Source organism: Contarinia nasturtii, unplaced genomic scaffold (assembly GCF_009176525.2).
Source record: "Contarinia nasturtii isolate CC-2019 unplaced genomic scaffold, AAFC_CNas_1.1 Cnas_scaffold_187, whole genome shotgun sequence".
Taxonomy (NCBI): Eukaryota; Metazoa; Arthropoda; class Insecta; order Diptera; family Cecidomyiidae; genus Contarinia; species Contarinia nasturtii.
In genome coordinates this window covers 8,456,214-8,479,462 of record NW_022197544.1, presented here as the reverse complement: position 1 = coordinate 8,479,462, position 23,249 = coordinate 8,456,214, and the positions used below count along the sequence as shown (strand labels likewise).

The 23,249-nt window shown below is 33.5% G+C and overlaps 3 protein-coding genes across 4 annotated transcripts in view; 2 read left to right on the top strand and 1 right to left on the bottom strand.

Annotated features, from left to right (window-relative positions):
• LOC116352044 overlaps nt 1-18,436 on the bottom strand; it is a 37,934-nt gene extending 19,498 nt beyond the window's left edge. The window contains exons 1-3 of one of the 2 annotated variants that reach the window (XM_031784284.1): nt 17,414-18,436; nt 6,523-7,232; nt 6,200-6,328 (exon numbers count right to left, since the gene is read on the bottom strand). In XM_031784284.1, coding sequence (XP_031640144.1) covers nt 6,200-6,328; nt 6,523-7,120 — 727 coding nt within the window. In that variant the 5' untranslated portion in view covers nt 7,121-7,232; nt 17,414-18,436. Of the gene's footprint in view, nt 1-6,199; nt 6,329-6,522; nt 7,233-7,358; nt 7,420-17,413 lie in introns of those variants that run through there. The other variant, XM_031784285.1, reaches the window with a different exon arrangement.
• The window catches only part of LOC116352054, a 587,314-nt gene that overhangs the window by 338,935 nt on the left and 225,130 nt on the right, over nt 1-23,249 (top strand). The gene's annotated exons all lie outside the window — the stretch shown is intronic.
• LOC116352080 (PHD finger protein 7-like) lies at nt 21,120-22,898 on the top strand. Its single transcript, XM_031784367.1, has 5 exons — nt 21,120-21,429; nt 21,588-21,689; nt 21,754-22,151; nt 22,230-22,272; nt 22,335-22,898. The coding sequence occupies exons 1-5, from the start codon at nt 21,184-21,186 to the stop codon at nt 22,707-22,709; spliced, it is 1,164 nt and encodes a 387-aa protein (XP_031640227.1). The 5' UTR covers nt 21,120-21,183; the 3' UTR covers nt 22,710-22,898.

The following is a 23,249-nucleotide window of genomic DNA, read 5'->3' as shown; positions in this document are numbered from 1 at the left end:
CAAGCGATGTTGGAGTTTTTTTGTGGAATGGTTTTTTTTCCACAGGCAAAAGATACAAAAACAAATCCATGAACTCATTGATATGCGCGCATCAACAGCAGTTGACGACAAATCAAACAGTTGTGCAATTGAGGTAAACAGAAGCAATCTTTCTACTTTTTAATCTCAGAGCTCAGTGTTTTTTTTAAATCTCACATTCATTTCCACCCGACAGTGAAATCGAATCAAAGATATTGGAAATTCCGTTGAAGAAAACCCCTTTTTTTTACACATATATTACAATGGATTTTATGGATGGCAACGTTACATGACTCGGAATCGAATTTTTTATGTGAATCGATTTGAAGCTGTCAATGTAATAATCGATTGATGTGCATCTCTTCAATTTTTACCAATTTTCCATGATTTTAACCCTATCTCGAATCGCATCTTATCGCATTTTTTCTCATTTCGACATTTGTATTGTCAAGACTGAACATTTCATGAATGATGTAAACAAAAGCAACGAACGGGTGGAAAGAAAAAGAAGACAAAAAACGGCATTTTCAATTGTGTTTAAGACACATCAAAAACAAAGAATGTCGTGTGTTTTTTTACACAAAAAGTTTGCAGATTTTGCTTCAGTCGTTTCGTGTAAAATACACGAATGAAATGAAGTTAACCCGATCTTTGTTTGTCGAACTTTAGTTTTTCACCCAAAACAGAATTTCTTCGGATAGACACGTGAATTCGGATGTTGCGTTGAGTAAGCGAGATAGACGGCGTCTAAGTTAAATTGCATGCTGGATAATGGTTAGATGGGTTACGAAAGGCTATGGCCCGGTGTACATCATCCGTATTGCCCTCTAAACCGATGCCTAACCTTTTGCCATTATGTTTGCTTCCTCGCAGGTCACATGTGCGTTCCGTTCGCTTATTTTCTTTTCGGTATTTTTTTTATTCAAGTAATAATAATTTTTGATCACCACATTTTCACCGGGTTACCGGCTTTTATTTATAACTATTACTATTATTACATCTTTCCGTTCTCTTTTTGCATTTTTATTTGATTTTCGTCTCTCTCTCACACGCTCGGCTATTATTTTCAATTCAGTTGTTATGCTGTTCGTGATTCCTTCGCGATTACCAAGAGAGAGAGAGAGAGAGAGAGAGAGAGAGAGAGAAATGAGAAGAAAACTAAAAAAAAGGAATTGAGCGTGCAACATTTGAAATCGGTTTTTATGTTTGCATTTTTAACCTTAATCCTTTTTTTTCTCTGTTGCCTGTTCCGCGCTTCGAAAGGGTACGCTCGCTGACAGTGCAGATGAGAGTAACAACTATCGAAAGAATGAAATGAATGGAAGAAACGGTGAAATGGAAGGAAAGTTAGAGAAGAAGAAAATATTACAACAAAAAAAATGAGGGAAAGAGAGAAAACATAAATTCAAAAAATGAAAACAAAATAAAAGGTGCACCACGTTTATTACCTAACTATCGATTTCATCATATTGCACATACATACGGGAAGGAATCGGTTAACAGCAACACACGAAAAAAAATATTGACGAAGAAAACGAGGTAGATATGAGAGAGAAAGCGAAAAAGAGGTGAATTTTTATGTGTATTCAACTGTTTATTTCAATTTCAAAATGTGTGTATTTTTTTTATTGCAAACGGGGAAAAATGATTCATCATAGACGCATTTTTGCGCCGCATCGCCACTGTACAAAAATAGAAAAGATATATTTCTTTGATTTATTTTTTGTTTGTTTCGTTTCGAGCGTACATAAATAAATGATTTTTCATCTTTGTATTAGTCTTCGGTCGAAAATCTCAACATCTTCTACCTGGACTGAAAATTACCACGGGAGAGAAGGAAAAAACCACCGGGCAACCAATGGGGTGAGCATTGATCAAGAAGTCTCGCTAATGGTTTTCGTCTTTCTGTTTTTTTTATTGCAATACAAACATGAATAATTTTTCAACGTTCGTGGTGTTTTTTCTTCTCTTCGAAATATTGTGCTTCAAAAATTATTTAGTTTACATATCGCGCTACTGACATTTTACATGACATTAACATCTTAACGACAGAGGATACAAAAAAAATATTCGGTTACTTTTTTTTCTCTTGTATTCACAAACGGCTTTTTAACGACACTTATGATGGAAAATATTTTATGCAAAGGTAAAGAAACAAATGTGATACGGCTGGGAAATGAAAAGTTTGAAGAATGAAGAAGTTTGAAATTCATTTAAATGTTTCCAATACTTCTGATTTATTGGTGCAGTGAGAAAAGTGGCTTAATGTTTCGCGTTTTCGAATAAAAAAAGGATCTCATTGATTGAACTTAAAACAAACAAGAGCATATTGAAGACATCCAGCCAACGGGAACAAACAATTTCAAGACATTTTATCGCAAAAAATCAAGATAAAAATTAAGAATTTTTTTTCTAGTTATTGTCTATTTTTATTGAAGTTCAATTTACCGTTTTGACTACCATCCCCATATCCCAATCAAATTATTTTGTTACGAACAACTTTCGAAAGAAAATTATCTTTTTATCGCAAAAAAAAAGATTGATCTCTACGCTGGTGAAACTTCGTCTAAATAGACTGACACTGTGTAAGAGAAAGACAGTAATTTGGAAAGTATCAAAAGGTGAAGCATACAGATGAATAATCAATAATAAAAAAAGAAAGAGAAAGATGTACAGCGATGACAATATTTTGTCGAATGATGCTTCGCATGAAAATTGGGTAAAAAACCGTAAAGATAAAAAGAAAGTCTCTCTTTCTTTCGCTCGACTTGTGTTGTTGTTATAAAAAAAAAAATTGTTGTTATTATTTTCGCTGAAAATCATTCCAAAGGGTCTTGTGTATTATGGGAATTTTGAATCGAGGTAAAAGGTAAAAGATGAAAGGTAATACAAAGTTTAAATAGTTCACGACAAAAAAAAAACACCGAAAAATAATTGAATTTTGGTATCCTTTTGAGTCGTATATAATGGCAATCGTCGTCGTCATCGTCGTCGTCGCATTCGATGATGACGGGTGAGATGTGTTGTGCTACACATAAATCTTAAAATGCACATGCACACCACTGACTTCGACATTTGCCCCTTTACATGCACAGTGAGTGCATTACTCTGATTTTCATCGTACGAGTTCTGATTCTTTCGTTCGTCTCTAAAAATGTGAAAAGAGTTTTTGAAGATTTTTGTTTTCCGGAGTGCGGTGCGCACAATAAGGGAAAGATGCATAATGTAAACTTACAAAGCAAAACAGAGAAACGAAATTTGGGTACAATTTTTTTTAGCACAATACAAAAGAGTGAGAGTATCAGAAGTTATGTGTACACTAAATTTAGCGTAAGATGCATCATTTAACCCCTATGGTAAAATTGTGTCGATGTGATGCTATCAGACAGTACGTGCCTGCAGAGAATCCTCTGTAAAGCAGAAAAAAGACCTAAGAAGACGAAATACAATCCATTTTCAAGCAAGTAATTTATTATGAGAAAATCAGTTTTGGAAATGCACCCAAAAGATTTGAAATACAAATGTAATGACGATACATTAAACATTCTTTTGCTTTCTGCATACGAATTGGAAATGCATCTTTCATCGAGTTATCTTTCGCTTTCTCTTTCTCTCATGGCATTCAGTATTTTTTTCATTGGAAAATTGTTCATATTTATGATGGTCGCATAAATTTACAGTTATTTTGATGAAAATATGTTGAAAATCATTTCATTTGTTAAGTGAATAAAACCGTTGACATTGGCATCAGGTAAATTTATTGCTACTGAATCCATATCATGCGCAAGACAACAAATAAGACAATGATTCCATTTATTTGTTGAACATAACAACTTCGGTTGAATGATATTGAAAGAGGATGCGTGTGCGGTATACGAAACTGTATCAAAAATATTCATATAAGTCGTCGAAATTTACCTGCGAATGTGAACTGTCAACCAAATGTTTGCCGTCAACGGCGAAAAAACTTGATTCGGTCATTATTGTATTGTTGTAGTTTTTAACTGAAAAACGGCTCAATGGCTGATTTACAGCGCTCGGCGATAGTTTAATTTCATTTTTTTTTCTTTTATGTGATATTATATTACCTTTTGTACGAAGTTGTGACCGTTTTCGCACCACTACCTGCCACTTACTTTTCCTCGAGTCAAACTCGTTAATAAGTCGCCGTAGTGGCATTTTTTATTCAAAAGAAGAAGTCAAGAACAACTAAATCATCATTGAGGTTCCGTTAAAGTCGTTTATTTGCTTCGTATTTTGAGCATAATTTTTTTTATGCTGAAAACGTAACATTACCGGATTTTTTCAGAAGTAACTGAGATTTCCTGAACGGAACAAAAGAGACGTATGTTCTCAAAAAAGAAAAAAAAAACTGAAGAAGATAGTTAGATAGTTATTTTAAGTTAAATTTCCAGCCTCGAGGCGAAATTTATTTGCTTTTGGCTTTGCAAATCGATAAAATTGAATAAAAATTCGTCTGGTGTTTGTTTCGGTTCGTGTTTCCAATTTCAAATGGACGGGTTAAAATTATGTTATTGACAACTTTTTTTTTCGTCCTATGTGAAAACGAAAAACTGTCACACGAATATAAAAATTTCATTTTCCAGAACGAAAAAAGAAGAAGAAAAAACGATCGAATGCCGAAAAAAGTAATCGTGCTGGCAGGCATTTGATGCATCAAAACCATATAAAATATATGTGCACGTAATGAGACACTAAAATAAATGATATTTTTTTTCTAACCCCAAAATATGTACACACATAAAACGACAACGGGCAAATGAAAATATTTCCGTATTGCCTGGCATGTCTTTTGTTTTCTCGATTTTCTCTTTTCTTACCAGCGGAAGACAGCCTCGCGTTATGTTTACTATTTTCGATGTGAATATTCCAACCAAAAAAAATGAGTGGAAACAAATCGAATCCGACGAAACCCCGAAAAGAAATGAAAAAAAATCAAATGCTATTAGCTAAATTTAACGATGTTGTGTATTATTGAACCCCTTTTGCACACAAAATGCAACAGACGGGAAATCTAAACGTGACACACGAACATCGAAATAAAGCAAAAAGATGAAAAACTTTAACCACATTTAAAAGAAGTACGGAAAAAAGGATTCGAAACCGAGAAAAAAAACAGAAATCAACACACGCAGCCAAAAAAAATAAATGTTAAAAAGATAACCTGATCGAATAGCTATTGATGAACTCTTGCACTCATACACATGCGAAGCGACACCCGAGACTAAATGAGAAGAGAAAGAGAGAGAGAGAGAGAGCGAAACTCATCATCGGAATTACGCAATTTTCTGTGCCTGTGAATTGAACCATTATACAGGCTCATATGGTAGTTTTATATTCTCATTCTGGCCGACACTTAATCCGATCGAAATGAAAATGGGATGAAATTGCACAGCGCATAAGATGCGAATAAGAAAAGAGAAGACAGAGATGAAGGGACACATTTCCACACGCAAGCAATTCAAGCAATAAAACCATACCGTTCAAGGGTGAATAAGGGTGAATCATTTAACCTTAATATTTCTAACCTATGTCCTTCGTTTTCATTAAATTATATAAATTATCCAACACAAACAATAGAAAACGATGAACCAAAGAGATCTTTCTCACAATTCTCGCATTTTTTTTTCGCTGGATTTTTCTTCGATATTATTTCTTTCCACATCAAAACGAAGGGAACGATAGAGTAAAAAAAGGCCAAACGATTACTCGAGTCTCAATGTTTTCCACACTAAACAAATATGATATAATGAAATTTCAAGAGTGCAAAAAGTATTACGAAGCATACACGACCTTATCTGTTTTATGTATCTCTCACTGCTTTCTCGCTAGCTCTCTTTTTTTTAAGTTTCATTTTCTTTTGACTATCTATCTATTTTCAGTCAGAATTTCGGAAAGGTTCAATTGAATTTTGTGAAAACATATGCAATTTTTACTTTGTAAGCGACTCTTCTTTACCAATATGAAGAAGACACTCTTTAGAGGAAACAGCCGTTTTCACTTTCATTTGTTTTTCTTTCGAATGAAAAAAAAAAATACGCAACTGACTATCATACCATGGGAAAATCAGCAAGCAGTCAATTTTACCAAAGAAGATGCAACGTTAAAAAAACTTAAATCGATTAATGGTTGCAGTGGAAAAGAAAAATGCAATACTCACGGTTATTCGCTAGATCACGAATCGATGCAGCCGCTTCGTTTCTTTTATTAAATGCGTCCACTATATCATGTGGTGACATCGTCAAACCATAAACGGAGAGTAAATCTTGAACGGCATTGTATGCGTTTTCTGTAAATATTAGTAGATAACGATTTTTGTAATATTCTTCTATCTTATTATCGATTCTTAAAATTTTTGAATCTCAAATAGCAAAAAAAATTCGACTAATGTATTTTCATTTCCTCTTTGTTCTAAGTTTCTTTCTGCTTTCTAAGTTTCAAAAACTAGACGAAAGAAAGTCTCCTGTATTATGCGACACTTACCGCCACTTGTGCCATGACCATTGGCCAATGGTGAGCTAGGTGGTGATTTAAGAATGTTGCATGATTCATTGTTGTTGGAATTGATGCGGTCGCTCGATACACTGGTTTGCTGGTCAAGTTTACTGCCGTTGTCAATGTCGTTCCATCGTTTCAATTGTCCTTGATGCAGTTCTTGTTGAATTTGTTTCATTTTATTTTGCATCATCAAATTGAGAATGAGCTGGTCAGTGAGTGACGGTTCGACGGCGGCAGCTGTATTTGCGGCTGTTGTCGCAGTCGTGATCTCTTCAACAGCCGTTGCATTGCGTGGTTTAAAATTTTTTCGTTTATTTTTTATCGTTGCATGCATGTCAAAGTACGATTGTTGCGCTGTTGCTGTATTGTTATTTTTTGTACTATCAAAATCGTTGTCTAAATCGAAGCGATGCTCTAAATCGCTTGCACTTGAAATCAATTTAAATACGGATTGTGCATCGAATACATTTAATGCGTTTGTTGTATCGCTTTTATTTTGAATGGCAACATCGGTTATTGACAGTGTGCGCGTCTCAGCTGCCGATGTTGATTGTAATTTAGCCAATATATCGCCTCGATTCATTCTATATATCTCTATTTGCTCTCCTCTTTTCTCACTAAATCACACTGATCAATGTGAACGTCGTCGTTGTTGTTGAGTTTTTCAGTAAGTTTCCACTTTGCTGGCTTTGATTCTAATTGAAAGAAAAAAAAATGAAATTTATTGATAAAACGGTTTTCTTTTTTCATGCAGGAAAGTATTGAATTTCTTAAAATTGAGAGAATTTGAAATTGAATCACAAGTGATTAATTTACTGGACCATTTTCTTTTCTCTACCCAGTTTTCACGAATCTGATGAGATCCTTGTAAAACAGGGAATTACTCAAGCACTAGCCTATTTAAATTACACCGTTCGTTTTCACTATTATTTTATTATTCATTTTTTTCAGTATTCGATACAAACACACACACTCCGCACCAGAAACTTGAACCGATTCGATGGGAAATTTGACTTGCAACTCTTACAATCGATTGATTCGATACAAAATTCGTAATCGATCTTTTTTTTCTATCGTTCGATCGCATAATGAAGAAAAAAATATCAAATAAAATCGACTGAAATTCACGAAATCGAATTTCAATCACCGTTTGTGATACACAGTAAAAAAAAAAACAATTTCATTGAATTTTAATTTGTTTGTGTTGTTGTCGATAAGCATTGATTTGTCATTTATGCATGCGTATATGTGCGCTGATGTAGTTATTTTGTATTGGTGGTGAATCGAAACAAAAAAAAGTATTTGGCGAAAAGCGACGAAAAATTACGTGAAACAGAATTTAATCGAAATGAAATAAAAAAAGTCGAAAAAAGAAGCATTATCAAACGATTGTGTGTATCTCACACACATTGCAAATATTCAAATCAATTGGCACTTGTTCAAAGCCATCACAATAGTAATATTCAACGAATTTCGTGAATTGATTTTCTTTTTATCGCTAAGCATCGGCTACAATTAATAGAATAGCAGCGGCTATAGTTGAAATTTCGAAAAAGCGATGCGAATTCGGCATTTTGTTGTTGAAATAAAAAAATCAATTGAAGAAAAGAAAACAAGAACAAATACAAAAACAAAATTCGCTAAAAATATTCGCTGAAATGTGTTGAAATGACTTTGTGTTAAAAATGCAATCGATTCGATCGTTGTCGTTTGTTACCGTTGATGATACACAGTGATTCACCTTTCGCCGTTTTTATTTGAGTGTTGTTTTGTGTGCTGTTTTTTTTTTCGTCGTTTCTCAGCGCAAATATTGTTGTTTATGTTCGCTATTTTAGTTCTTCAGTGTTGATCATTGCAAAAGTCAATTCGATTGCCGTGTGTACATCATTATTATTAGATTTGTGTGTATTTGGTTTTGGTCTCATTTCGATTGAATTTTTCGGTACGATATTTGATGAATTTTTCAGTGTTTAGTTGCAATGATTTTGTTTCGTTTATGTGTGCATTTATCACAAGGTTCTCGATTTTAATGTCTCTTATCTCTTTTTCTCTTTCTAATTCAAAAATAAGCTGAATGCACTGAAATTATCGATTTAGGCGAATGATGGGCACGTGAGAGAATTTCCTTCATTCACATTTTGATTGGCCTTTCGATGGCATGTTTTTCTCACTGGTTTTTTTTTTTTGTTTTGTTTGAATAAAAAAACTGTTTTTAAATTGAATACAGCCACCTTTTCAGCATTGACATTTTTGTATATATAATAAATGATACGAAAAAAAAATTTCATATCAGAATCATCGGCCAAAAACGATGACAATGTTCGCGGAACAAATCTATAAGGAATTTCATGAGTTTCAAAAAATAAATTTTATTATTATCGTTCGAAAAGAAAAATCCGAATTTTTCACACTTAATCTTTTGTTTACCCCGAGCGGCAACAATGTAACCAATTGTATATATAAAAAAACACACCATGTATAAGTTTCGATAATATTGATATTTTGCCAAAAAAGCGATTTTACATGAATTATTCGACTGTAATCAAATAATACGTTGCGTTGTTTTGACGTTTATTACATTTAATATTTACTTCTTTCGGCTCGTATTGTTTTTTTTTTTCATCGATTTTCTAAATAAATTAATGATTTCTTCCATCGATTCAATTTCTTTTTGAAAACGAAAATATATATATACACATTGTGTAAACTCTCATTCTCTGTTTAAAACAATCTAATTGTCTTTAAACTCTCAATTTTGATATGCCGTTCAAACTGCGCCGCAGCAAAAAAAAAGCGTATCAAAAAACGATTCCGAAAAAAATGGACTTCATTCCAATCGATCATATTTTTTCCCAATAATAAATAAATGCAATACGAAAGAGCCGTTCGATAGTTTAACCCCACTTGCAAAATCCGAGTGCAACAGTTGACAACAAGAGACGACGAAGCCAAAAAAAAGTATCATTTAGCATTAATAACAATTAATCTTCTTTTCTTTTGGTAATCGCACTACTGGAATGCTAGAAAGGTGCACCACGTCAACGTCGACTCTTGCATCATTACCGATTCTTATTATTTCCGTTTTGCTCATCGGTGTGTTTCAAGCCCCTGTGTGCATAAATGCATACATACACACACAAAACCTTATCCTTTTCACACGTTTGCCGTCATCATTTTACATTTCGGGTAAAAAAAGGTGGTAGACGTAATGTCGCTGCACCGTATATGCATGCACCGAAGAGAACGTGTGAATATATTTTTTTCTCGATTTTTTTTTCATTTGTTATTTTCACTATTTTGATCATTATTAATCGATGCGTTTTTTTGTGTGCTGTGTCGGCACCAAAATATGATACTTTTCCGTGATCCCGTCTTTTAGTTCAAAGATTTTGAACAAAAGAAATGCGACATTTTTTCCTGAACCCGATCACCGATTTTGATGGAATGCACAAGACGAATAGGTAAATAAAAAAAAATCTCAATCATTAGTAGATTGAGAATGGAGACCGCGCGCGAAAGAGAAATACTATATGTATAATAATAAAAATTGTTTCGAGATGTGAAAGAATACATGTAAATTTGAAAAATACGAAGAATAGCATATTTAAGTGAATTCACAGTTTATCGAAAATTGTTGTGCATTTTAAATAAATTATGAAAATCATCCCATCACTGACAGCGGCCGTGAATGATGTAAGAAGACAATGTTCAGCCACATCACATCATCTTTAATCGAGGATTTAACACTCTCGTTCGGTGTTATTTTACATGGATTTTCGAGTGAAAAGATGTTTGTGCTAATTTTTGCATTGGAAAACATCAGAAAATGGCCAATTATCGCCAATTGTACGGAATGGTGTGATATGTTGATTTGACATTACAATGCGATTGAATCCGAGCTATTTTGCAAGCGTGTGGTGTATTTTTTTTTTGCAAATTTTTCGTACGGTTTTATTTTGCTATTTGGAAAACAATTGGCGTTGCCAATTTGATCGAGTAGAACTTTTCAGTGAAAAAAGAAACAAAAATACATCGTATTCAGATTAAATCAAAATCAATTGGTACAAAGACAATTGCAATATGAATTATTAGTCAGTCAGTTAAAAATAGTCGATTCATCATTGATTCTTGTAAGATTTCTATATGTCTATACACTTTAAAGTCCAAATCGAGATCAGCGTTGGAGTCGTACAATTCATCAATGTTTCTTTTTTGCAGTTGGTTTTCATCATTTTTTTACAATTCCAAAACTACATTTACATATGTCGAATCGAAGACGATTCGCAGAAACAAATTGACAGCACTGATAAACACTAAAAAACCGTATCCGAAAACAATAGCATCGGATTGTAAACGATTTTTATGATGTTTCACCTCATATTTTTCTCTTTTCTGCTTGTTTATTGTTTACAATTTTTGACTTACATTTTAATATAAATAAAAACGACAAAGTCGAATCGAGTAATAAAAAGTATGGGCCATGATTATGCATGTACCGATGTGAAAACAATCAAAGTAATTTTCAGGAGAAAATGACGAAGACAGAATGACAAAAAAATAATAATACGATAAATAAAAGAGAAATATTCAACATTTTCAATTCGTTGTATATGTTGTCGTGTTATTTGGCTTCCCAAAAAAAAAGCGACGCGCGTTTTCAAATGCGTGTGTGCATGATGTTCCATATCGTGTCGATTGAAGTGAGAGAATATACTCCATATATAAATGCATGAAAATATAAATCGAGACTTCAGAAAATATCAAAAGCAAAAGACACATCACACATACACACCAACTCCAACATATTGCTAACTCACTCGATTTTTTTTTCAGTGTGAAACAAGCATTTGAAATACAACTAAACACACACGAATAAAAAAAAACCGTGTTCATCATTTAAATAGTTTGCCCATGTATATATTTCTTGAATTGACTCTTTTTCGTAATAGTACTCACATTCGTACATACATCATATTTCTCGTTTCGGTTCTTTTGCATTAATAAAAATTATATTCATATTCTTCACATGGAATTTATTGAGCACTTATTGCTATTGTTGTCGTTGTCTTCGTTGTTGTTTTTGTTATTGTTTGTTGGCCGTTGATTTGTTCTATAGCGAAACGATCGGATGCGACACAAGTAAGAGCAAGATAAAAAGAGATAGAAATGATGCGCGCACAAGTCATACCGTGCGATAAAATAATAACAAAAAAAGACTGTATTTTTTTAACGTATGAGATAGGAAAGATCGCGCTCGAGCGCAACACACATATACAAAAATTGCGTTAAATGAGGAAAAGAATGCAAGAATATAATCATAAAAGATGAATAAATACTATTAAATATAAAAGGAGACGCTTTCTCAAATGCTCACACATTTTTCATGCATATTTCGTTAAAAACATAGAAATAATAAAATAAAAAGACGGAACAGAGAGAGAGAGAGAGAGAGAGAGAGAGAGAGAGGGAGAGAGAAGCACCGAAGAGAAATAATTTCAAGAAATGCTTTCAATTGCTTGGATCGGTCGTTGTCTGAGTGCTTCGAACTCGAAATCAATTATGTGGAAGAATAAGGATACAACGCATAGACAATACCATAATATTTTAGTTGTCAATCATTTTTTCAGTTCTAATCTGGTTGATGTAAATTTCAATGGAATACAAATAAATCAAGGAGAGTGAAATCATGTTGAATTATTATTATTTCGATGCGCATTCAATCAGGTTGAAAAATCAACGTTTGACCTTTTTTTCTTTACTCTTCAATTTCGATCTCTTAGCCCGAGCACAGAAAAACCAACTGATTAAGAAGGAATTAACGAGAAAAAAAAACATACAAAAAACCACCCGAAAAGAAGAAAAAAACACATACTTACACACACAAGACCACGACCGAATCAAAAGTGAATAAGTGCCGTCTGAGAGGGTGTGCATGCATGTAGTGCGTGTGTGTATCTTATTTTGTGTAAAAAAATGGTTTTATAGTGTTTTCATTTTCGATGGATTTGTTCATTTTTCGTGTTGATGGATTCGAAACGAATTTTTGTCAGATAGTTCTCGTTTTTCATAATCATCGTCATTGATGTACTTCGCATTTACTCATCTTGGATGCTGGTTATTGTTGCCCATTGTATTTATTTTCTCCTTCTATCTCACTCTGATCAACACACATCAATCCAAACGACCAATCGACCGACCGGCGGAATCAAGAGAAGACACACACAGAGAGTAAAAACACACAAAATTCTCGAATAAAAGTTTTGTACGATGATGTGGTTTTTATACACCAATAATCGTGTTAATGTAGTTTTTGTTTTGTGCTACTCTCTGCACCAAATTCAAACAGATTAAAGCCAATTGTTTTTAAAAAGGTTAAAATGATGAAGAATTTCTTGCATGTTGAATTTGTTGATTTCGTTTATGATGTGGGACTCTTCTTTTTTCATTCTTTCCACCAATTGTGTGTTATTCTCTCGTCTCACAGAGAGCATAAAAATTCACGACTTCGGGTATATTAATTAATATATATTATATCTCTATGTAGATCACTTGTGTGATCACATATTTTGAAGGTTCTGGGTTCAGTTTTCTCAGTTATTCTTACGCTTCAAAGTCATTTAGGAAACAAAAAGCGTATTTCAGCACAAATTTTTGTTTAGCAAGCATTTGAAAGTCGCGAAAATTAACTGAAAAATAGATGCGCACATATCTCGTTAGTACATAGTTATTAATTCGTGATTTTTCAGTAGAAAAAAACAAAAAAAAAAACACCACATACACAAAAAATTCTTCAATCACTTTATCACACATAATTGCGAAATGTTTTCCCGTTGCGAATGCAGTGGAAGAAAACGTTCCTGATTTTACCAACCAGTTAGCATACTATGCGATAATAACATTGAAAATGGCCAAAGGTTCTTTTACACCCTGTCTGTCATTCAATGTCTGTTTTTTTCCTTTTTCTTGTGTATTTCTCTTTTCTGTGGCATAAATTGAATGTTTGCACGGTAATTGTTTACTGCTTTTCGTAGCATTCTAGAGCAATTGTGCGCTCAGTGTTTTTTCCTCTTCTGTATTCATTCTGAAGCCTGTCAGCAAATTCTATAAATCCATGTTAGGTACAAGTGACGTAATTGACGAAAAAAAGGCGATGCCCATTTCCATATGATAATTTTTTTTGTTTTATTCAATTATTTGTTGAAACTCAATTGAGCACAATATTTGTTGCAGTTTTTTTTTCTCTGTTCTCTTCAATTTGTGGAATTAATATTTCTTTCAACACATGTACACACATTTGTGTAGTGTACGGTGTTTTCTTTACTTCGAAAAAAAAAATAAGCATTTCCTTAACTAACTATTACGTGATCGAATCTTTGAGTTAGCAACTCCATGAACCAAAATGATGAACACCGAAAATTATGGATACTTCATCGGACGAAATTTCTGGATACTGATTTTTCGGTGTGAATGTGCTTATGTTGTTGTAGCAGGAAAATAAAATGTTATTTATTGATCTCCGATTGTAATTGAATGAGTCCAGAACGAAGCGCTACAAGTTGGGATGTTTTTGCTGTTTTTTTTTTGTCTACAAATCAAATCATTTCAATTAGCATTTCAACCAAAAATAATTCGGTTGAATATCCAAATAGGGCACCGCGTCAATCACATGGAATCAAGCAACGATGTCATACGTGCATACATAAAAACCCATAATTTCGTTTATTGATTGAATGACACATAGACAAAATGAATGTATGCCTCAATGGAAATTATTTAAATGCGCACTAATATTGAATGTGTGTTAAACAAAGACAGAGAAAAAAGACGAAAGAAGAAAAAAAAAACAGCATATATTCTTAATTTATGAGTTTTTCTTATTTTGGAATTTTTAGAAGTACATTTTTGTACAATTCAAAATATGGATAAATCAAAATTATCTGATCGGAATAATTAAAAATTGTTGGAATTAAAATGAGCCACACATTGTCATGCATTGTCATCGTCGTCGTCGTCGTCGTCGTCGTCGTCGTCGTCGTCGTCGTCGTTTGTCATCTTGATATCTTATAGGCGTATATTGAAAAGCGATTCGTTCGGAAAACGTACGTTTTGTAAAATAGGTAGTGAGAGAGCGAAACGCCAAACTGAAATTAATGAGTTTGGCTAGCAAAATGAAAAAAATATTATATTGAGAGAAAAAAAACGAAACAATTGACTTTTTATCGCGCGCACTCAAATAAATGCACGAAAGTCGGTATTATTTCTCTTTCTCTCTATCTCGGTGTCTTGTCTATTTGTGCACTTCGTTGCGATGAATTCCAATTTTTTTTTCTGGGGATAACACCCGAACAAAGTGGACACACAAATGTGTGTGTGTGCATGTGCCTCACTCGCGCTTCACTTAATATGTTGAACAATTTCTTTGTATTTTTTTTTTCTTCTTTTCTTTTCGGTTGATTGTGATGATTTGTTTATTATTTGTTACACTCGTATTTTCTTGGTTCGTTTAATTTAATTTGCTTTGCATTCGATTCGAACGCAATTAAAAATTGAGAAAACAATTTATGAATGTTCAATACATATTTGTGAATTTGGCATTGAACAATTATTTGTCCGTATTATTTGTATTTAACTTGAATTAAACGGCATAGTTTTATGCTTCTAAGCACCTTTTTATTCGTACGATCGAAATTAATGATTCGTATATGTATCTTCGTGATTCGATATTTTTGTTTTCCTCTTTTCTTGTCTTCATTTTGTTTTTGTTTTGGTTGAGCATTTTTTTTTTGGTTTTCGTTTAATTTTAGTAAATCGGCTCACGGACAAAGAGTACGCAAAGAATGTGTATGCCATTCGTTGCCACAAGAGAATTACCGATTCATATTTGGTGATCGAAACGCGGGAAGCGAATTCTATCGTAAAAACCATGGTTTTCTTCAAATCCGAAATTGTTTACACATTTTCTAATGAATGAAAACAAAACGATCATAATTTATACATATATAATATATATATTGTATTCATCATATTCAAGTGGAAAGAGTTTGTTTGTATGTGCAGGCACAAAAACTCAAAAAAAAAAAAGTATACTGTTATGAAGACCATATATTTCATTCCGGAAATCAATTTAAATGACAACTAAAATAATAATAATAATAAAAAAAACTGAATAATTTCTCATTTAATATTTCATTTCAAGTAAACAGCTCACATCACAACCGTTCACCATCATTTTGATGTTGTTGTTGTTGGTTTTTCTTCCTTTGAATTTCTGTGTGTCTCTAGTTTGTCTGTCATTTATTTCTTCACTAAACTAAATATTCTAATTGGCATTGATTGTTTTTGGTGCTGTTTCTTCTTTCTTTGTTAGTTTTCGTGGGTTTTCGAACGGAAATCGGCCGTGCAACTACTTTTCCAAATGCCATTTATGTGATACGGTTCGAATTTTTTTTGGTAATAGTCACTGTGCGCAATTAAAAAAATTACAACTGTCATTGTACGTGATATGATTTGATTTTGCATTACACTTTGGCACGCTCAAAATGTGGCTCATTGTCAATCGATCGGAATCATTTTGTTTTGATTCGAGTAAAAAAAAAACATTCGAAATTTGGATTTTACATAACATTTTTTATACAATACTGAACAACAAATTGAAGAGGAAGTTGCAAAATGATGTTTGAGCATAAAAAAAGTGAACCCCGTCACAAACTCACTTATTTGGTTTTATGTTCCGGAACAGGTTTTACGAAAAAAAGGATTATGAAGCGAAAAAAGTATAACATATGCATTATTAATATTAATACATAATTTTCAATATGACCGAAACGACATCACTTCAGTCGTCTCATCAAACAATACTAAATCGCCAAAAAAAGAGAAAAGTGACTGAATTCCGGATTGAGTGTATTGACTATGTGATGCAGCGCGCCTCTGCGCTTCAAAACAAATTTCAAACCTAAACATGTTACAAGTAATTTCAGTTCCCTGCCTTTTTCCCTACATTTTTTTCCTCATTTATTCAAGCACTTGAATAATATATTTTAAACATTTATAATGCCCAGCGCACATTTTGTTGTTAATTTAAAAACCTAGTTTGCCGCTGTGCATCGATTTTTATGGGAAGTATTGTCGGTCGCGCACACAACATAGCACACGAATCGATGCGCGCCAGAATGAGATAGAGTGACGAGCGTGCGCGTGCTCGCATAATCATCGCTCAAAACGGCAAATTGTATACAAAATTGTATTATTTTTGTGCATAATATATCGTTTTTTTCATGTCATTTTTCTTCAATAGTGTTATGATGACTGCTTTGCTCCCGTCTTTTGATGTTCTGGTCGTTGCCTGGTGTGTACAAGCGTGCTTGCATGTATATGTGAGTGATTTTATGCACAAAATTCATCCAAGCGAATTTCAAAGGGTTTCTATGGAAAAAAGAACACTTTTTGGTGAAGATTTTTCCCGTATTTTTTCGGGTGGTGTATATTTTACTCGATCGCTCTCTCTCGCTCTTTTGCTCGCAACACAAGCACAAACACACTGACATATATCGCCTGCAGTCCATACATATATATAGATTATATCATCGGGACGCAGACAAAATCAAATTTCATGCAATTCGGTGGTGAAACGATACACAAAAATACAACACGCTCGATTTGTGTGTGCATGTGTTATTGTGAATTCGAAATTCTAAAGTTTTTAACACACAACCAAATAAAATCCTGAAAATATATAATGATGAGAGCTCTCAAACAATAAAGCGCACACACAGTTCGCTCTTTTTTCTACACTCTTCATCGGTTCGGCTTTTTTTTATTTTATTTTTTATTATTATTATTTTGAAATGTAAAATTAAACATTGAACACACATACCATTCGGTTCAGGAAAAATGAGGGTTATATATATCCACAGCGAAAAATGAAATCCCCGAATTCGGTGAAAGGATTGAGAATTTTTTTTTGATTCGTGTATTTAGGCCTGTAGATCTATTTCTCCTTTTTTTAATGTGTTTTTTTTTTCGCTTTCAGTGCGTTTCTCTCTTGCTTTTTGATTGCAAATGCGGAAAAGTGTTGCACGTTCTTTGTCAATTCAGCTGCTTGCTGTTTACGCCGTTACCGTAGATCTTTTGTTAGTTTCTTTTGTCAACTCTTTTTCGGAATAGTATTTGTGATCGAAAAATTGTCTCCAAACGATACACACACATAAACACCAAAATATTTCTCAAAAGATACGTAACAATCACAACACTTTCTTTGTTACATTCGAAAATCAATTTACTTGTTGATTATTTAATGCTGTCACTTCAATCGTATCGATTTATCCTTTTATTCCAGTAATCAATTTTTTTCTCTCAAATGGGATTAAACATTCTTTTTTTAAAATAAAAATCATCCTCATCAATTTTAGGTCAATACACAAAAAGTGGTTAAAAAAATAGTCGTTGTATGATCCAACTAAATCACTCAATCAATGAATGTCACTTACTTTTTGCACCAAATTGTTCAAACTGTAAATTTTTTTCTTCTAACTTTGTAATTTTCCCATAAAATGAAGGTGAAAATTTGTGTTATTTGTCCAAAAAGAGTTCAAGTATAAAGATGGATTTCCTTGATCTCGTGTCGTCGATGTTTAAAATTTGAATTTTCGCGGTAGAATTTTTTGGTGCATGTACAACAACACACAATTGTACATGCATCGAAATCCTTATCAATCACTCTTATTGTCCTTTACCAAATCGATCCTGATCGATCGAAATGTTGTTATCTATTTATGGTCGTTTCGATTGTCCACACACTGATCGATCAATTCTATCTCGCCGACGATAAATAAATCAAGGAATCATTTCTTCAAATCAAATAGTTTGCTCTTCAACGCGTACACGACCGTGCGCTCACTTCTAATAATCACAACAAAATAAAAAAAGAGCCAACCATTCAATGAATATGCTTAATAAGTATTTTCTTCGGTCGTGTATTCATTTGTGTATTAATCTGTTGTTGTTGTTTTTTTTCCTCTCTCGTCTGGTTTTGTCTCACTCTGTTTCCTTCTCCTGTTTAAGCCGAATGCTTGCCCAACTACTCACTCTCCTGCCACTCTTTTCCGTCGTTCTCTTGCTCTCAGTTTACGCGCGTTGAGCGTGTGCATGTATGTATATAATCTGAATATAGCGGCTCTCGTATCGATGTTCGAGTACACACAGTATGCCGACACAATAATATCTACATCAATTTTTTTCAGAGAGAGAGAGAGAGAGAGTGAGAGACAGAGACCGTGTTAAATAACCGCCATACATTAATCGCATTCGCGTTCTATGTACTCTACTCTCACTCGTATTGCCGCACACAAACAAATAAACGCACGCATTTGATGGTACCACATGCCTCATACCAACTAAGTATGTGATTATTTTGATTACATTTCATTTTAAATTTGAAAAATCCAGAGACAGAGAGAGAGAGTGGAAAAAAAAGAGTTGATTCGCATGTGTATGCGTATGCATGTGAACGCATGTGATTCCCGCCGCTGTTTTTGCTGCTGCTGATGTATACAGTCGCACATTTGGTGCTGCCGCTTGTTCGATTGTTGCGATTATTCTTTTGTGCCATTTATGATAAATTGAATATTCAAATTAGCCCGTCGCATGGAAGTGGTTGGTCGATTTCTGTTACAATGACTTATATTCATTTTGTCAGCTTTGACATCACACGCATGCATTGAGTTTGAATTAAAACCACTGGCCAAAACGCCTTAGGGTTTTTGCGAATTCAAAACAACAATCCTTGTTGATTTATAATCCATAGCAAACCAATATGCACTCGAATGTATTATATGTATTTATCAATTATTTCACAATTCAACGATAGTTTTTCGAAATAAAATGAAAAATATCCTTAAAATAGCATTACCTTTTTTAGATTTTCATTTTCCTTGTTTGATGCTCGAACACAAAACCAATTATATTAACCGCTCAAGAGATTCAAACAATCGGAAAGCATAGGTGATGACGAGGGTTCCTAGGGGTCGGATGACCCCCCCTAAAATATTTTTAGGAACCCTCAACAATTTTGGGAGGACCATTTTTTTTGTTGCTCTTCACTTTTTTTTTGGCCGAGAAAATTCTTTCGATTTGCTAGAGATTTTCGCCAAAAAAGTGACTTCCAAAAAAAAAAACGATTTTATCCTCATTTCGTACAAATTGTTGACATCGTCAGGGACCCCCCATGGATTTTTCCAGGAACCCCCTACAGAATTTTGCCATCACCCCCCCCCCCCTAAAAATTTTTACGTCATCATCTATGATCGAAAAGTGAACGGAAAATCGAATAAGAATAGACCACCGTAAAAACTAGTACTGAAAATCGACAAAAACTTTGCTTCGTCAAATAACCACTTGTTGAAAATGAATTTTGAAGATACTGGCCACTTGTTGACTAATGTCGTGAAGTTGGTTATTGGCTGGAACAAATGTGTCTAACGGTTTTTAAACCTAGACTTTCGCATCAATTCACAACGATAATTGACATAATGGTTAGTAACACAATAGTAGAATCAACATTTTTAAAACTGAAACAAAAATTCTTCAATTTTTTGCAGACATTAGGTTTGAGCTATGGATATAGCGTCTGCTATTTCATAGCCGCTATTCGTAGGCGCGATTTAACTCGTTTAAATGCGTTTGTGCGTGTTGTGCGTTATTTTCTACATCTCTCTCGTACTCACATTCAAATGAAGAAAATAATAGTAGGCTATGATATTCCTTACACGGTGTTACACACAGCACACGAATTAAATAGCGCCTATGTTTGGCTTTATTATCGATTTGTAATCAACTTATAACTGTGAAAGATTAAAAATAAATTCAGATTCTGGAGTCTTGATTTCTTGAGCATTTCATTCGCAGATCGTTTTTTCATCATTTATTTTAAGGAATTTTCACCCAGTTCACAGTGTGAAGGAGTACTTTTGGTATAACATGATTACATAAAGCATAAATGTATTTTCTGGCACGCTATCAAGAAACATCAAATTGAAGCAAAGGACAAAAAATTCTTACCTCAAGAATCGAACTTACAAGAGACGTACGTCAAAAAGAAGATTTGGTTATTTGTTTACAGTTACAACTGGAATGAGGTACTTTAAGTGGACTACGTCATTGAAATATGGAAAGATGAAGAAGTGGAATTGGCAATCGATCGAAGTGTGAATATGAAAACAAAAGGATCTCACCATCCAATTGAAATGTATTAAAATGCAAGAGCACCAACTATTTCAGCATTCCTGAACTCAGTCGGACGCGAATTTGCAGTTTATATGAATGCAATCAAAATTCGGCAATTTGACAACGTTCGATTTTTGAATACTGAATAATCGGAGAAATTGCTTGCGATTTATTTATACAATTTGCGAGCGGTCAAGTGGTTCTCCAAAATGAACACAAACACACAACTACGTAAGCGTAGACGAAAACGATATAATCGCACGATTTGAATGTGTTTGTGAATTGGTTGATGTAATTGACAGATGTGTTACATCTTACAAATATTGATTTTGTGCACTTTTTTTCGAATGCTTAATATCAACAGATTTGTGTGTATTGATTGTTCATTGCAATGTAGTGGTGTCATTTTCGTACAGAAAGCAAATGACATGGAATTTGGAACTCATTATCAAATGTGCAAAAGTACGAAAATTGAGCAAACATCTCAAAGAAGTGCAATTAAAAATATTATATGGAAATCAGAAAGCATCGGTCAGAAAAATCAATATTTTTATACTCAAAATGTCTACAAACGAGAAATGCATAATGTGTAAACAAGATATCGAAGATGTTTATCAATTAGGTGAAAAAATCACATTCGAAGACGTAACTGTGCATCATTTTTGTGTGGTAAGACAAATTTTTGAACGATATTTGATTGAATGTAGACATTTTTCTATCAATCGAACGATAAACATCGTTTGACTGTCTGTAAATGCGAATGTAACACGTTTGCTAAAAGATAAATATTAATAATTGTTAGACTCGGATTTTTTTTTCATTTTTAGCTGCTGAGCGGATGCTGTGAACAAAATGGTGATGATGACGAAGGAATCCAAGGATTTTTGCCGAAAGACATTAAAAAAGAAGCACAACGATCCAAAATATATGTACGATTCAATAAAACACCAAACAAAAATCATGTAAATTTAATCAATTTCATATGTTTTTCAGCGATGTACTTTTTGCAAGAAAGGCGGCGCCAACATTAGCTGTTGCGATAGAAAATGTAGAAAAGCATTCCATTTGCCGTGTGCCATTCAGAATGACTGTCGCTTTGAATTTTTTGATCAGCATTTATCATTTTGTAACACACATCATGGCATCAAAAAGTCAACAATGCCTCATGACCATCGTGATGAATGTGTTATTTGTAATGAACCGATGGGCGAGTACAATATCATACAATCGCTTCAGACACCATGCTGCCGGTCCAAGTCTTGGCTTCACAAATTCTGCATTCAAAAGAGTGTTCTAATTGCGGGCGCTTATCATTCGAAATGTCCATTGTGCAATGACACCAAAACATTTTGTGATTGGCTGAAAAAACGTGGCATCTTCATTCCTGAAAGGTAATTCAATAGATGATCGTTTGAAATGTCAATTAGTTTCTGCGACCCTTCTCTAATAAATGTTATTGAATATTACAGAGATGCCGTTTGGGAGGATTCGGAATTCTACAATTTTGAACAGGTAATTAAAACTTTAAAACACATGTCACATTCGGTAGTTTAATGCAACAATTTAATTTCCAGCAATCATTTGTGCCCATAGTATGCACGGCAAATTATTGTAAATTATCACAATGTGAAAGCCCTATGGTGACATGTGATTCATGTGGATCAAATGGCATTCATGAATGCTGTTTAAAAACCGAGAAATTTATATGCGATGACTGTGATATTGAACCACGAGCGAAAAAGCGAAAGATATCGAATGAGACAAAAGACGAAATGATCATCAAACCAAATGTAGAAATTGAAATGGATATGAATGCTAATTATATTCCATCATATAACACAATGGATATTCCACAGAAAGTGGGTTTTTCGAATGGAGAATTTACAGTAAAAAAATTCAAAATTGTTTTATCTAGATTGACGCAGGAAGAAATCGATACGCTAACATGAAAACGTTTCAGAACAAACAAATTGCCAATTTGTCGATCGAACAGTGCATAATAATATTATACATCAAGTTTTTAAGACGTTACATTTTGCCAAGTGTAGAGACCACAAATTTTTATTGTACAATTTAATGCTTGGATTTATTGTAAAATGATTTTACCATTATTATATAAAGCAAAGTATTTTATTTTATTCCATAGTTTTGCTTTGAGCAGAGTCAACCGATCGACTGAGAAAAATTCAAAAATTTGATTAATAATTTTATTCGTGTGTAATTTGAATGGAAAATTATGTAAAATGATTATAAACATTCCGTGTCATTATCGGACGATAAAGGACAGAAATTGGAATATTTAATTGGAGAATATTTACTTTTATATTTAATGCATTTTTATTTTTACAGTCTTGAAGAAAAAAAAGCGGTTTTTCAATTGTATAAGTGGAGAATAAATTACATAGATACTCATGATTTTCGACCTTCATAAGCCGTAATTGAAAAATAAAACAGCCAATTATAATTCACAAATTTATTTATTGAAATAA